The 15,159-nt window shown below is 31.6% G+C and overlaps 1 protein-coding gene across 1 annotated transcript; it reads left to right on the top strand.

Moving 5' to 3' along the window:
* The first annotated feature begins 1,798 nt into the window (after window positions 1-1,798).
* LOC107071026 (glycosylated lysosomal membrane protein A) lies at window positions 1,799-6,048 on the top strand. The gene is made up of 6 exons (XM_015329680.2): window positions 1,799-1,963; window positions 3,013-3,252; window positions 3,542-3,745; window positions 3,857-4,087; window positions 4,154-4,446; window positions 4,563-6,048. The coding sequence occupies exons 1-6, from the start codon at window positions 1,883-1,885 to the stop codon at window positions 4,735-4,737; spliced, it is 1,224 nt and encodes a 407-aa protein (XP_015185166.2). The 5' UTR covers window positions 1,799-1,882; the 3' UTR covers window positions 4,738-6,048.
* Window positions 6,049-15,159: the final 9,111 nt, after the last annotated feature.

Raw genomic sequence — 15,159 nt, 5'->3', positions numbered from 1 at the left:
AAACAAAAAGAACTAGATCAAAATTGGCGGGAAAAAAGAAGTCCAGAATTCCTTTTCTTTTTTTTTGGTTTTTGTTTAAATATTTTTAGACCAGACTACTGTCTCCTTCGTGTTGGTAATTTTGACTTTTTTTTCTTTTTTGGGGGATTTTTCTTTTGACTTTGGAAATGAAAATATAGGAACCAGATGAAAATTGGCGGGAAAATGAGTTTCTTTTTTTAGTTTTTTTTTTTTTTTTTTAATATTTTCGTATCAGACTTTCTCCTTTGTGTTGGTAATTTTGATATTTTCTTTTTTTTTTTTTTTTAGTTTTTCTTGTGACTTTGGAAATTAACAAAAATGAACTGCATCAAAATTGGCGGGAAAAAGAATTTCTTTTAAATATATTCACACTTGTTGCTTTTTTCTGGGCTAAATTTTATACAAATAATGGGTATAAGTTTGCAGAAAACATATATTTGTATTCGTATATGTGTATGCATGTGTATATATATATATATATATGTAGGTAGGTAGGTAGGGTCGAGGAAGGGAACACACGTTAGTCTCTTCTTGGTGCGTTTTAGTCGGGGACGTTTGCTGTACATGTCCTGTACGAACACGGCGTATGCCTCACGCGCGGACAACGCTTCGGTCAAGGTCACAGTCTGCACGTTTAACGTTCTTTTTGCACGTTCTCTTTCCATGATGCCTTTTCTACAGGGTGTCCTGAAAAAGATCATTAATCAGACGAGAAAAATCTTTGAAGATCATCCCATCTCTCTTCAACAATTTCTTCTTCTTTTCTTTCCTTTCCTACCCATCCCCCTCCACCCCTTTTACTAATTTCTTTTTAATTTATTAATTTTATTATTAATAATTTATTATTATTATTATTATTTTTTGTTGTTGTTGTTGTTGTTGGTTGGTTACTTTTATTTTTATGTAGACCTCACACGTACTGCGTCGAGAATTGGTAACTCTACCACCGTTGGCGAATTGTGACTGTCAATGGGGTAAGAGTTTCCGTCCCTCGGCGTTTAAAATATTTATATATATATATATGGTGGTTTATTTAATCGTGAGAACTATCCATGAAAACTACCCTCATTTTTAGTAGTATATATATGGTACTTATGTATATATTGTGTATGTACCCCCAATCTTTCGAAAGGTGTATACGTAAGTATTTTGGTAAGTAACATTTGCCACTGTGTACATTCAAAGAATTTATAGAATTATATACAACATCAGATGTCCATTTTTTGTGTAAAAAATTCATCTTGTTGTTAATTAGCACCTGGGATCATCAGCATTAAAGTATTTTACAGATTAACCTCATACTATAATTGGAAAAATAATATCAAATTCCAAAATATCTGATGGATTATCAACGCACAACAGCTGTTCAAGAACAACGTACTACGTTTTTGTAATTTAATTTTATTTATTTTGAAAATTTACATCTACATTAAAAAAATGTAAAAGACATCTTCTATTGAAACTAATAATATAGATTTAAATTAAATCAAATAATTAGTTAGAATTATTTCAATCATTTCTTAAACTTAGTCGATAAATCAAATGAGATCTTCCTTACCATCGAATCTCGTGCGATCTACCTTACCATCAAATTTCAATCGATAAAAACTTACCATCAAATCTCGATCGATAACAACTTACCATCAGATGTTTTTTTATCAAAACTAGCAGTGTTTCAAGATGGTTGTATTATTAATAGTACGTAAAGTTAAAATTGATTTGATGGTGTCGCTGCAATCGTAATCGCGTCTCAGTTGCTTATTGCCTTGACGTTAGTGTGTTATTATTGTTAAACGTTTCACTGTGTTCATATCGTCGTATCGCTGTCAGAAGATTTTTTTTTTTTTACATTTAATAAGTCATGCCTCACGTTTCGTTAATATCTCTGTTATTATTTATGTCTGTAATATCTATGAATGTTGCTGGTCCTGCTAAAAGAACGGTGCGTAACATTGAAAACGAAATTTCATAAATGTGTACAAATTTGGAATCTGATTTTGATAGGCGTTAGTTGGATTTTTAGAAACAAAGGTTGTTGTTCATATGATTCACAGTGACTTTTGAACCCATGTTTATTAATTGCAATTATTTTTTATTTATTTCTTTTTCATTTTTCACGATTATAAATTATATTTTTAATATTTTACGATATATCATAACCTTTATTTCTATCTTCTATTCTTTTTGTTTCATTTAATGTTTAATATAATCGTTAATACACTTTGTTAATTGATATTAGAACATGTGTTGTGTTGTATATATCTGTAACATTATTATACATTACAATTGTTAATCTAATCAAAACTACGTCATTCAATACAATTACCAATCCAATTGATAAGAAATTCGTCGTCATCACACAAATGTGTATTTACATAATTATATTTATTTCATTTTCAATTGACATTATTGATCCATTCATATTTGTATATGTACTTTCTTTTTTCTTCTTTTTTATTCATAAAAACAAACGTTCTTTGTTATAAAATTTGAAAAGGCGCCTTTTCTTAGCTCGCCATTTTCTATTGGTTCACGCACTGTACGCTCGTAATTAAGCGTTACAATTATATTTCTTATTTCGAATATGACGCGCGTATGTTAAATAATTGATTTCTAATAATGAATTAATGTTTATTTTTTGTAAAACAGCTGTTTAAAAAAAGACAATATGTGTTTTATAAGAATTACGAAATGCGCCGCCATTTGTTCAATTTTTGTGACTTACGTTGTTGAAGGTGGTCTTATTATTCTTCGACGAATCGATTATTATATATTTTTTTTTTATATTTATACTTTAAAATAATTAATTTTCATGAAATTATTTCGACTTATTTAATTTATTATTTTATTTGAAATTTGTTAATTTTTATCAATTGTTTAAACATGAAAATAGATTTTGTTAAACATTAACAAAAATTTATGTACGATCAATACAATTGTTAAATATTAAATTTAAATGTTTATTTATATTTATTGAATATTAATTTTCAGTTACATTTTGAGGAAAAATGCAGAAACCAAAATTGGACGACGATGTATTTGAGAGCTGACGGATTTAACGATACTTTGCATTACATTTGGGATTTTGGCGGTAAACCATCGATATTAATGGCGCTTACGTCACTTCCGGCGACATTGAATATCACTTGTGAAAATTTTTTACACAAACAAAATAATTCTATTGTATTTTCGGAAAAACCTATTTACACCATTGGAATAATTATAAACAAGGTTTGTATTTATTTTTATAAGAGGGGTGCCCCGTCACGCGTTACTGTGGCTCACAATCAGTCCGATACACACGTCTTTAAGTCAATTGCGATTATAAATTGAGATATAAACTATCCTATCTTTCAAGTTGGATGAAACTGCACACAGTGTGCAAAATTTTATTCAAATCAGTTAAGTAGTTTAGGAGTCCATTGCGGACAAACAACGTGACACGAAATTTATATATATATTAAGATAATAAAAAATTCATTAAATTAATAATATTTTTCTCATTTGACTTATTTGACAGATAATCGAATTTAATGACGTAAATAATACGGCGGTGATCAATTTTACCAATGCAACGAATATAAACGTCTTAAAACCAGAATCATTTGTTTGGTCTCGCAAATCATTTTCAATGGACGATGATTCATTTGGTTTAAACATGGAAGCCAATTTTTACAACGATACAACTACAAATATCATCAGACACGGAAGTATAAAAGCAACGGTATAGTATAATATTAATTTATTTTGCAATTGCAAATAAAAAAAAACAAAATGAATTACATTTGTTCATAAAGAATATGTCAAGGATATTTATTTCTTCTTTTTCTTTTAGTTAAAAGGATATTACTTTATGGAACACACGGATTCAATTCCTCACATGTTGCACACAGAAAATTCCATGTTGGTAGATTTAATATTCGATAATATTGAAACAAACGAAACATTTAGCAATAGCAGGTTCGCTGTTGAGTTGATGATAGTTGGTGGTGGTAATCCAGATAAATTGATGATCATTGATCCTAAAAAGAATCTCGATGATGAACACACACCTGGTATATTTGAGGTAATCAATTTGATCAAACACAATTCTATTAGTGTTGTACAATTGACATTAGTATTTTAATGATAGGTGATTGAAGTGAGAACACCAGCATTTAACAGAAATAACGAGACTCAAGAAAATAGTGCATATTTACAATGGCGACCAATTTCTTACGTATCATCGTCACGTAGTGTCAGTAGTTCAACAGAAATTGTACAATATCCACCATCAAAAGTAAACAATCGTGTTGGTGCAATTAACAATTCAATGCTTTATTGTTATTACGGTGAAAATGTTGATAATCTTTTGGTACAAACGATTATGATCTCGGTTGGATCAAAAGATGATGGATTTTATAAAAGCACACGTTACACAACCTGGTAATATATTTCATCATATTTATATCCAAAATAAAACAAAACAAAAAACATTGAAAAATGAGATGTATATATATATGTATATATGAGATGTCAAAATATGATTGTATATGTTGTAGGACATTTATCATTGGATATGGGACACCACCAGATGAACAGTTATCCTATTTAGTTATCCTAATCATTTCGATTGGACTTGGTCTTCCTATTGTCATTATATTCCTAGCTGCATTGTATGTGTGTATTCGTAACATGTCCAAGAGACGACACAATGACACTTATTTAAATCGATGAGAACAAATAATAAGGTCAACCCAAAATCAGGCCATCTAGACTAAACATGACGGATGTACAAATACATATAACAGAGAGACAGACATATCATATGTGCATTGAAGTATATATATATATATGTATATTTTCTATGTACGTAATCTATATACACGTGCATGTGTATGTATGTGTATATAGAAATATATATATATATATATATATATATAGTTATAAGAATTTCTAACTGTACCACCACACGATGAGGAACAAACCGTAGCTCGAGATATTCCTCTCTCTCTCTCTCTCTCACTGCAATTATGCACACGAGCACACGAACAAACAACAAGTTTATATGGATATTTTTACACGAACGCGTAGTTGCACGGCCGAGTGACGAGAGAGAGAGAGAGAGAGAGAGAGAGAGAAGAGAGAGAGAGAGAGAGGCATCGATTAAATGCTAAGAGACTTTTTAACCCGTCCCTTTTTATAATAATGTTCCACGCACACATGGGGGAACTATTACAAAAATTTATTTTGGATCTTTCATAAATTTTTTTAAAGAAATATATAGTTATTTGATTAGAAAAAAAAGTATTAAATGTTATTAAATAAACAATTGTTTTTGTTTTTCTTTTAACACATTTGCGACTGGTGACGTTAATTTCACGTCTTTTCAAGTTCTATTATTAATTGTTGCTTTTAAATTTGTGAAAAAAGTTTGATAAAAATACATTTTATATAAATATAATAAAAAAAAAGAAAATATATTAAACAAAATTTATATAAATATATAAATATAAATTTGATATATTTATAAACCCTTTGCAACTTTGAATTACATTTCAATTTTGTTATCAACAGTTTTCAATGATTTTATAAATATTTTATTGCAAATTATTCTTTCATTGAAAAATATCATGATAATTTAAATATATTGTATGAAAGAAGAAATACAATTAAATAAAATGTCCATTTTAATTTGTATTATTGTTAAATTTTGTAATTTTTCAAATTTATGATATGTTTTCATGTAAAAACCAATGTCGAGTCACAACTCGAAATAGGAATGCAAAAAGGGTTAAATTTATATTTAATTATTATCAATATAATATTTAAAACAATTTATTATTAATTTTTTCTTTTTGCCGATATTTAGTATTACAAAAAAAAAAAAAAGAAGAAAAAAGACAGAAAAAATATGCCGGCCGCAAATGTGTTAATCGTCGAATTTCTGTAGGAAGTTTTTTTTTGTTTCGTTGCACCAGAACTCGATGCGAGAACAACAAAAATATATAAATTAATAAATAAAAATATAAAATTGTTATATACATATATATATATATATATATATATTAATATGAATCATCCTTATTTTTTGTCCATTGAAAAATTTACGATATAATAAATGATGACACAAAACTATCGATTGGTCACAAAAGATGTCGTCGTTGCACATGAGAAATAAGAAAAGAAATAATAAAACATGGTTGTAGATAGCAAATAAAAAAAAAAAAAAAAAAGATATTCTAGGAAACCTAACGTTGAAGTATCTTCATCTTCATCTTCATCTTAATCTTCTTGAAATCATACAATGTCTTCTTGGTGACATGAGTTTGAGGTTGTTGTTGACGGACGAGCTTACTAAAACACGTCCGGGGGGTATGGTATGAAAATCCTTGCCGAATGTTTTCAGGTAAAGGTAGTAAGAGTGGCGCGGTATGGTACCGGCTTCGAAGAAGAAGAAGAAGGGGTGGCTGAGTGGGTGAGGTGAGGTGAGGTGAGGTGAGGTGAGGTGAAGTGAGGTGAGGTGAGGATTTGCTGCTTGGTGGGGTGGTGGTACACATTCATTGATCCGTCGTATTACGGAAGTGAACAGCTCGAGAGCTTACGTATCCTGAAGGGTGAAAAACGGAAAGAGATAGAGATAGGGATAAAGGGAGAGGGTAAATCACAAACATGGTGGTGTTGTAGTAAAAAAAAGGAAAGCAAGAAAGAGGAGAGAAGAGGAGAGAAGAGGAGAGGAGGGACTAGGTTTTCTTCTCAGCATGATTTTCAATCAATTCATGATTTTGTTTATATTAATCAATTAATTTGAACAAAGTAGTATATTATCAAGTATTATTGTGTGTTATAAAAAATGATAATAAGATATATTATCAAGTATCGATCATTTACATAACGCGTAGGGGCTGGTCAGCAGTTCTGACGCACACCACCGGTTGGTTCATTGAAGTTCTCCATTGAGGAGACTATCGATGCGTTCCTTTTCTTCGATTATTTGTTTCATCGGTTAACAAGTAGAATAGGTTCGTGTTAATTCCGACTTGGAAGACAAAGAAGCAAGAAGCAAGAAGCAAGAAGCAAGAAGAAGAAGAAGAAGGAAAAGCAAACACATCAGAGTACTTCAAAGTATTTGCTTGGTAAGATTGAGGAAAGTTGTGACAAATAATAGCGTTAAGTATGAATGCGTATGAGTATGAGTGTGTGTGTGTGTGTGTGAGAGAGAGAGAGAGAGAGAGAGAGAGAGAGACAAGAGTAAAAGCTTTTGAGGATTTGGAAAAGCTCTAACAGCAAGTAGCAAGCAGCAACAGCAACAGCAGCAGCAGCAGCAGCAGATCTCTCAGCGCAGGTAGGCAAGCAGGCAAGGGTATAGGTGGTAGTTTTAAAGGTGGGGGTTGTTGCGAACGGTGCGGCTATAAAAGGGTGGAATTGGAAGGGGTGTAGCGACCACGAGAAAGTAGTTCTCGTGTGATCCGCTGCGCGAGTTTGGCGCGTGACGATGCAGTAACGTCCGCGTCGCTCGTTTCGTCTGTGCCGCGACAGTCCTCCCGGAACGAGCTTTTCGTCGTCGCGAAAACAAGTGGTGTGGAGAGAGAGCGAGAGAGAGAGAGAGAGAGCGAGAGAGAGAGTGAGAGGGGGTGATAGGAAGATCAAAAAGGAGAGAAAGAGAGAGAGAGAGAAAGTGGGTGCGAGAGAAGAAACGAAGAACACAGAGAAAGGAAGGAAGGAAGGAAGGAAGGAAGGAAGAACGAACGAAGGATAACAGCAGCGACGAACGTTTTTGTTATTTTGTGTTTCAATTACGGGGAGGATCTGGTCTCGAGGGGGGTGGAAATATAATCAAATATTAATAAAGAAAAAAGAAGAAGAAGAAGAAGAAGAAAAAAAAATAAGGAAAGTAATAAAGAAGAAGAGGAATTAAAAAAAGGAAGAAACAGTTACATAGATAAGGGAGGGTTAATAGGAGGTAGCGCGCGCGCGCGCGCCCGTGTATGTGTTGGATAGAATTAAGGAGAAGGAGGAGGAGGAGCAAGAGGAAAGTAAAGGAGTCAAAGGGACAGCAGCATCGGTGCGTCGTCGTCATCGTCGTTTCTGAAGGAAACGTCGCCGGTGGTTTAGAGAAAATAAAAAGTGTATCGGAGAAGGGTGCGAGTGGTGGAGGGGGGAGAAGGCGAAGGCGAAGGAGGAGGAGGAGGTGGAAGTGGAAGAAGTGGAGAAGAGAGGAGGAGGAGGAAGAGGAGGTGGAGGTCCGACGGAGGAGACGGTCTGACGTAGGGCAGTGCGGCTAGAGCGGGCGAACCGCGCGTCCTACCCTTCGCTCCCACCACCCTTCGCCCTTGTCGTCCTCGGTGCGATCCAACAGCAGCAGCAGCGGCATCGCTACTACTACTACTATCACAATTGCTATTCTATACTACTCATACAGTCATCACCAATACTAAGAAGCTGCAGCAGCAGCAGCAGCAGTACCACCACTATTATAAATTTGTATTACTTACACACTACCACCATTATCATTACTACCACCACTACTACAGCAGCAGTAGCGTCTTCGTCATAAGCACGTAATCGTCGTTGGTACTACTACTACTACTACTACTACTACTACTATCAAGGAGCTTATTATTTTGTCATCGGTACCACTACTACTACTACTACTACTACTACCAACTACCACCACTACTATTACGTCCTGCTGCCGTCGTCGTCGTCGTCCTATCGTCGTCGTCGTCGACGACGACGTCGAGGCCAGCAGGCTTCTACTCTTCTATTCACTCATCTTCTTTTTGTGATCCTCAAAAAGCTAAAAAAAGGGACCACCACCACCACCTAAAGCAGTAGCAGCAGCACACCAGCACCATCATCGTGCGCAGCAACGCGCGATCAATTCCGGCTGGTTGCGCCGCTCGCGCGCGACTATTATTTATTACGGTTTTATTCTTGAACAACGGCTAAATTAAAAAGAAATGACGACGACGAGACACCTGCCAATGTGTTACCGATAACGGCAGGCCGAATGATGTTGTCGCAGAGCAAGTTTTACGCTCTCTTCATTCACTACACGTTCGTGTAGCGCAACACGGGGCGGGTCCTTCTTGCCGGAACTGTTGAAGGAATTCGAAGTGGAGGAACTAGAGGAGCATTTGGTAAAGAAGAAGAAGAAGAAGAAGAAGAAGAAGAAGAGGAGGAAGAGGAAGAAGAGTGTGCAAGGAGGAAACAGAGGAAGACAGTGAAACTTAAAGCCAAAGTCGGTACGTAAGATGCATTTCAAAATTGCATATATATATATATATAAACAAGAAGATGCAATTAAGTGGAAAAAAATTTTAAAGAAGAAGAAGATTCAGGTGATTAGGAAATATTAAAAAGAGAATTAGGAAGTTACAGTGTTCAGTGAGAAAGAAAGAGATAGAAACAGAAGGTTCTAGTGCATCGGTCGTCTATTTGGTTCTGTGCTTTGCCTATCGCTTTTTTTTTCGAGAAACGAGAGCACGAACAAGTGGGCCAGAGAGAAAGAGAGAAAGAGAGAGAGAGAGAGAGAGTATATGCATGTGAGAGAGTATAACGCATGATATCCGCAGTGTGCATATTTTTATTTGTCCACGTTGTGCGTCTACGTGTATTCCTCTCTCTCTCTCTCTCTCTCTCTCTTTCTCTTTCTCTCTCTTTCATGACATACATACATAGATATATACATACACATATATATTTATGTATATATGAATATATATACTCATAGTTATCGATAAATAAAAAAAGGATGTAAAGGGGTGTAATCTCTTCCGATCGTAAGTGTGCCATTTAAATGTCTCTTTCTCTCTCTCTCTCTCTCTCTCTCATTCTATCTAATAGTTTAGAAATGTTGTATATTTTGTCCATTGTGTGTATTCCCGTAACTTTATCTGCATGGTAAAACCCCCTCAGTCATTGATTCTACCACTTGAAGTAGTAGCGTCCAAGTGTGGTCAGACTTTGTGCTCGGGGAAGTAGTCAAGCCGCGTGGTGTAGGGCGGCGCGGCTGTTCTCCTTGCGACAGTGGCGACATTATGCCACTCTATACTACTTACAAGTAACACGGTAGCACTAGCAACCTTCTTCTTCTTCTTATTCGTGTTACTACGGTCACGTCTCTTTTTATTCTAGTTGGTTTTGTGTTAAATATAGGCGCGTTTTAATGAAACAATAAAAGATTGATGAACAATTGTAAAATAAAATAAAAAAATGGGAGAAAAAGGGTTCTTGAAAAAAAGAAAAAAAAAAGGATAGCACGCTGCTTGAAAGCACAAAAGAGAGAAAAGAAAAAGTCATCTTTTTTCTTTTTTTTTTTTTTTTTTATTCGAGTATAACGCGCGCGATCGAATCGCATCGAGGCGCCACTCGCATCAAAGAGACACTGCGATATATCGATCGACTTTCTTCACTGAAGCTTACTGATCGAACAAACATTGTTTCTATACAATCGTACGACACGTTGAATTTCATCAATTGAATTATTTCTCCGATAATATTTCTAATTTATTTATTTATTCTTTTTTTTTGATAAATAAAATAAAAAATGATTTTTCTAAGAGAATATCGTTGAAAAAAAGTTGCGTGCTCGTTTCTCGCTCTCGGTGACCTTCCTTCGCGCGAAAATTGCACGATCGATACACGGACCGTGCACGATTTGCTTGAACGTCTAACGACGACGATATCGATCACCCACCTCTCTCTCTTTCTCTTTTATTTTCTCTTAACATTTCTCTCTCTTTCTCTCTCTCTCTTTTTCTTTCCAACAGACTACGGAGTCCAGAGGCCATTCTCGAGGATCTTTTTCTTTTTTTTTTTCTAGGGGTTTTCCGTATAATTTTGAAGACAATTCTACGACACCGTTTTTCTTTTTTTTTATTACTTACAATATTCCTTTGTATCTTTTTTTATTTAAACAACCAAAACAAAAAAAAACAAAATTATTTTTAGATAATTTTCAGAGAAAATTTTCAGATAATATTATAGGAAGGACAACACGCGTTTTTAAATGCGACCGAGTTTACTTGTTTTGGAAACTTTCCAAGAGAATTAGAGGCGTGATACCATAACGTGTGCCTGTCTCTCTCTCTCTCTCTTTCTCTCTCTTTCTCTCTATTTTCTCTCTCTTTCCATTTCTCATTTCTTACGAAAGTTCATCAATTTCATTGTCCACTCCTCAGCCAAACCCCTTGACAAGATACAATCTATTGCATGTACATACTTATATAATACTCAATACCATTATTATTATTATATTTTATAAACAATTATTATAAACAATCATTATGGAACATTAAAAACATTGATTTTTATTCAATTTGTTGTTTAAAAGAATTTTTTTTTTGTTTAAATAGAACGTGCATGCCGATATCGCGTTAATGGTTGACCTGTACTACTTCAAATTTATTATACACGTTATATTTCTATTACGAATAACTATAATTATTAAATTTTATAAATAATTATTATAAACAACATTGCAAACATTAATTATCATTCGATTTGATTTAAAAATATATTTTTTTCAATTTTTTTAAGTAGAACGTGCATGCCGATATCGCGTTAATGGTTGACCTGTACTACTTCAAATTTGTTTATCCACGTTATATTTCTATTACGAATAACTATAATTATTAAATTTTATAAATAATTATTATAAACAATCATTATTATGTGGAACATTGAAAATATTTATTATCATTCGATTTGAGTTGAAAATATTTTTTTTTATTTTTTTTAAGTAGAACGTGCATGCCGATATCGCGTTAATGGTTGACCTGTACTACTTAAAATTTGTAATACACGTTATATCTCCATTACAAATAACTATAAATGATTTATTTCTTTTAAGAGAGGTTTCTTTTTTTATTATTGAAATAAGAGGTTTAAGTAAAAATCAATCGATTTCTACATAACGTATTAGTAATCTCAATCTGTATGCGTTTAATATGTATATAATGTGAGAGTGTGTGTCTCTCTCTCTCTCTCTCTCTACGACGACTATTTTTTTATTCACAGAAGTTAGTAAATTTATCTTCTTTGGTAAATAAATGATCGTTTGTTCGCACGTAATGTCAAAGGTCACAAAGCTGGGACCGATTTACGTACGCCAGTCCTGGTTGTCCTGAAGAAAAACTCACACGAACAACATCACATTCTCCCTTTTAATCTATGACGTACGAACGTATCTTCCAATTCATTCTTTATCCACGTTTATGTGTTGAATATATATTTATAGATTTTACATATACATATACACACATATATATATATATGTATAAATCAATTGAATGTCCATTGTTATAGTTTATTTTAATGATTAGGTGACTATTAATATGAATGACGTGTAATACAGTTAAATGTTATTTTGTACATTTGTTATTTTATTTTATTTTATTTATTTATTTATTTATTTATTTATTTATTTATCATTCATAATCTATCTTTTTTTTTTAAACGTTTTAAATTATTATTGTTCAATTGTTATTATTTTTCTTGATTAAGTATATATATATAAAACCTAGACATGGTTTGAGGTTGGCAATGCAAAAGGATTTGGCACGTTGCCTGTGTTCCACTGGACTCAAAATTCTTTCCAATCTTAATCTTCTTCTTCTTCTACGTTTTTTCTTTTTTTTTTTTTTTTTTATTTAACCGCAATGTGAACAAAAAATAATTATGTAATATACGGTCGATACTTTTTTTATTATTCAATTTGACAAGGATTATTAAATAATAAAAAATACATTTGATAAATTGGTGAAAATGTTAAACACGTTTTTATATTTTACAAATATGAAATTTCAATGAAATTTAAAATAATTTTATTACATTTGATATTTTCTATTACATTTTTTATTTCTAAATTTAATATAAATAATATATTAATATATTTTGTGTGTGTGTGTGTATATATTATTAAATATAAAAAAATATTAATTTATTATTTATTAAATTTAAATTACTTAAGACAAAAAAAATTAAAAAATAATAACTTTATATTATTTTAATTTTTTTAAATTTAATATTAATATTATTTCTATTAATTAAATTTAATTTAATTAAACTAACAAATAAATGGTATTTAAATGTTTTTAAAGTAACAAATACTTTAAAAAACTCTTTACAAAATAATAATAATAATAACAATAATAATAATAATAATAATAATATAATCCAATAGAAAATAATAAATATGGGATGGATATAATTAATTAACATTCTATCAACCATATTATTATAATAATTTATATCCCAAATTATTTTTTTTTTATTATACACAACCATAATTAAATATTATTAATTATAATTTATCAATAATTTACAAATTGTTACATTTTTTCCTTCAACCCGTAATTTTGTAATTTTTAATTTTACCTTTTTTACGTTTCCCATTGAAAATGATTTTTTTTTTCTTTTTTTTTCAACACAACGACAAAGGTTAAGGAAACAAATGAAAGAGGGGAATGAAAGTAAGAATTGTTTAATTAGTTAGAGGTGTGAGGGATGTTTTAAAAGGGCCAACCATTAAAGGACGAGGTTGTGGATGGACGAATGGATGGATGGATGGATGGATGGACGAAGGAACAAACGAAAGGGGAGCAACAGGTGCTTTCCATGCTTGCTTTGGTACTGAGTTTTGAGTGCAAGTGTACTGGGACGAGTACGCTAGTACTTTTTCAACGAATCAGAGAGAGTTAACTCGATCGATTATTCACGTACCAAAATGAACACCCCCTCCCCCCGCCCGCCCCTTCATCATTCTAACCCCCTCTCATCAGTCCCCACCCTTACTCAAAGAAAAGAAAAAGAACTTACGCGATTTCGACTATGCACTTCAAACTGGGCTAATTCTTTTCAATAAGAATTCTTTTTTTTTTTTTTTTGTTATCAACCCCTTTTTACACACATACATGAACAAATATCTAATTTTGTGTTCTTTTAGTTGATTTTTATTCATTTCATTTTAATTTTCTGTTTTTAGTTCATTGATTGTCACTAGATTTTGATTCATTTCATTGATTGTCACTAGATTCTTATTTTCAGTTACTTCGTTGCTTTTAATTCTATTGATTGTCACTAGATTTTTTTGGGAGGGGGGTTAATTTTTTAATTAATGGAAATTTAATTATTTTAAAATTGAATTTATTGTTTATTTGTTTTGTTTAAATAGATACATTAAATTTGTTGGTTGCTTTTTATTCATTTAATCGATTGCCACTAGATTGTTTCTTTTTTTTATATATATATATATTTTGTTAATTAATGTTAATTTCATTATTTTACAATTAAAATTATAAAAACATATATATTGTGTGTGTGTGTGTTTTTTTTTTAAATATAATACAAAATAAAATAAATTTGATGCAAATTCTATTTAGGGGGTGATTACAAAGTTTAGTTATTAAAATCGATTAAACAATTTCTAATTGAAAATTAATAATATAATTATAAATAATAATTATTATTTTTTTTTTATTTATATATTCTTTTTAGTTGTAACATATTTTATTTTACAATTGTATATATTGTGTGAGTGTGTGTGTGTGTTTTTTTTTAAATAAATAAATAAAAAGTAATTTTCATGCAAAATTTTGTTACTTTGAGTTAATAAAGGTTGAGTTTAACTAACAAAGAGTTAGTAGTTTTGTAAGTTAGTAAAAGTTTCTTTATTATTATTAATTTTAATTTATATTTTAATTTATATTTTACAATACAAATATAAAATATAATACACCACCACCACCACCATCACTAATTGGCCAAATTCCCCAGATTGTCTTTTACATAAATTGATTTACTGATTTATTACATTTGATTTTGTTTATTATAGAAATAATAAAACTCTCTCTCTCTCTTATTTTTTTTTTATTGTTATTAAACAATAGACAATATTGATTATGTATTGGAAACGATTGGTCGATTTTTCAGCAATGCGTCAACCCACAGAGAATCTCCTTTAAATTCGTGTTATGTGTCACACCATAAACATCAACAATTGTTAACAACAAATTGTAAATAATCTCATCATCCATTACTATTCAATAAAACTTTTCAAAATTCATATTTATAGATGCAACATTAATCCTGATTCGTTTAAATTGTAACCAGAAATTACCATAAAACCATAGACATGGATTTAAATAGGATTGG

Source organism: Polistes dominula, unplaced genomic scaffold, assembly GCF_049000335.1.
Source record: "Polistes dominula isolate Pdom_NZ unplaced genomic scaffold, Pdom_raw_medaka contig_80, whole genome shotgun sequence".
In the NCBI taxonomy this organism is placed as follows: domain Eukaryota; kingdom Metazoa; phylum Arthropoda; class Insecta; order Hymenoptera; family Vespidae; genus Polistes; species Polistes dominula.
Note: the sequence above shows the minus strand (reverse complement) of the source record. Positions and strands in the feature narration are given on the sequence as shown.

Coding starts and splice junctions, on each gene's coding strand:
- LOC107071026 (XM_015329680.2), top strand. CDS start 1,883: ATGCCTCACGTTTCGTTAATATCTCTGTTATTATTTATGTCTGTAATA. Junction 3,253..3,541: donor TTGGAATAATTATAAACAAG/GTTTGTATTTAT, acceptor CTTATTTGACAG/ATAATCGAATTTAATGACGT. Junction 4,447..4,562: donor AGCACACGTTACACAACCTG/GTAATATATTTC, acceptor TATATGTTGTAG/GACATTTATCATTGGATATG.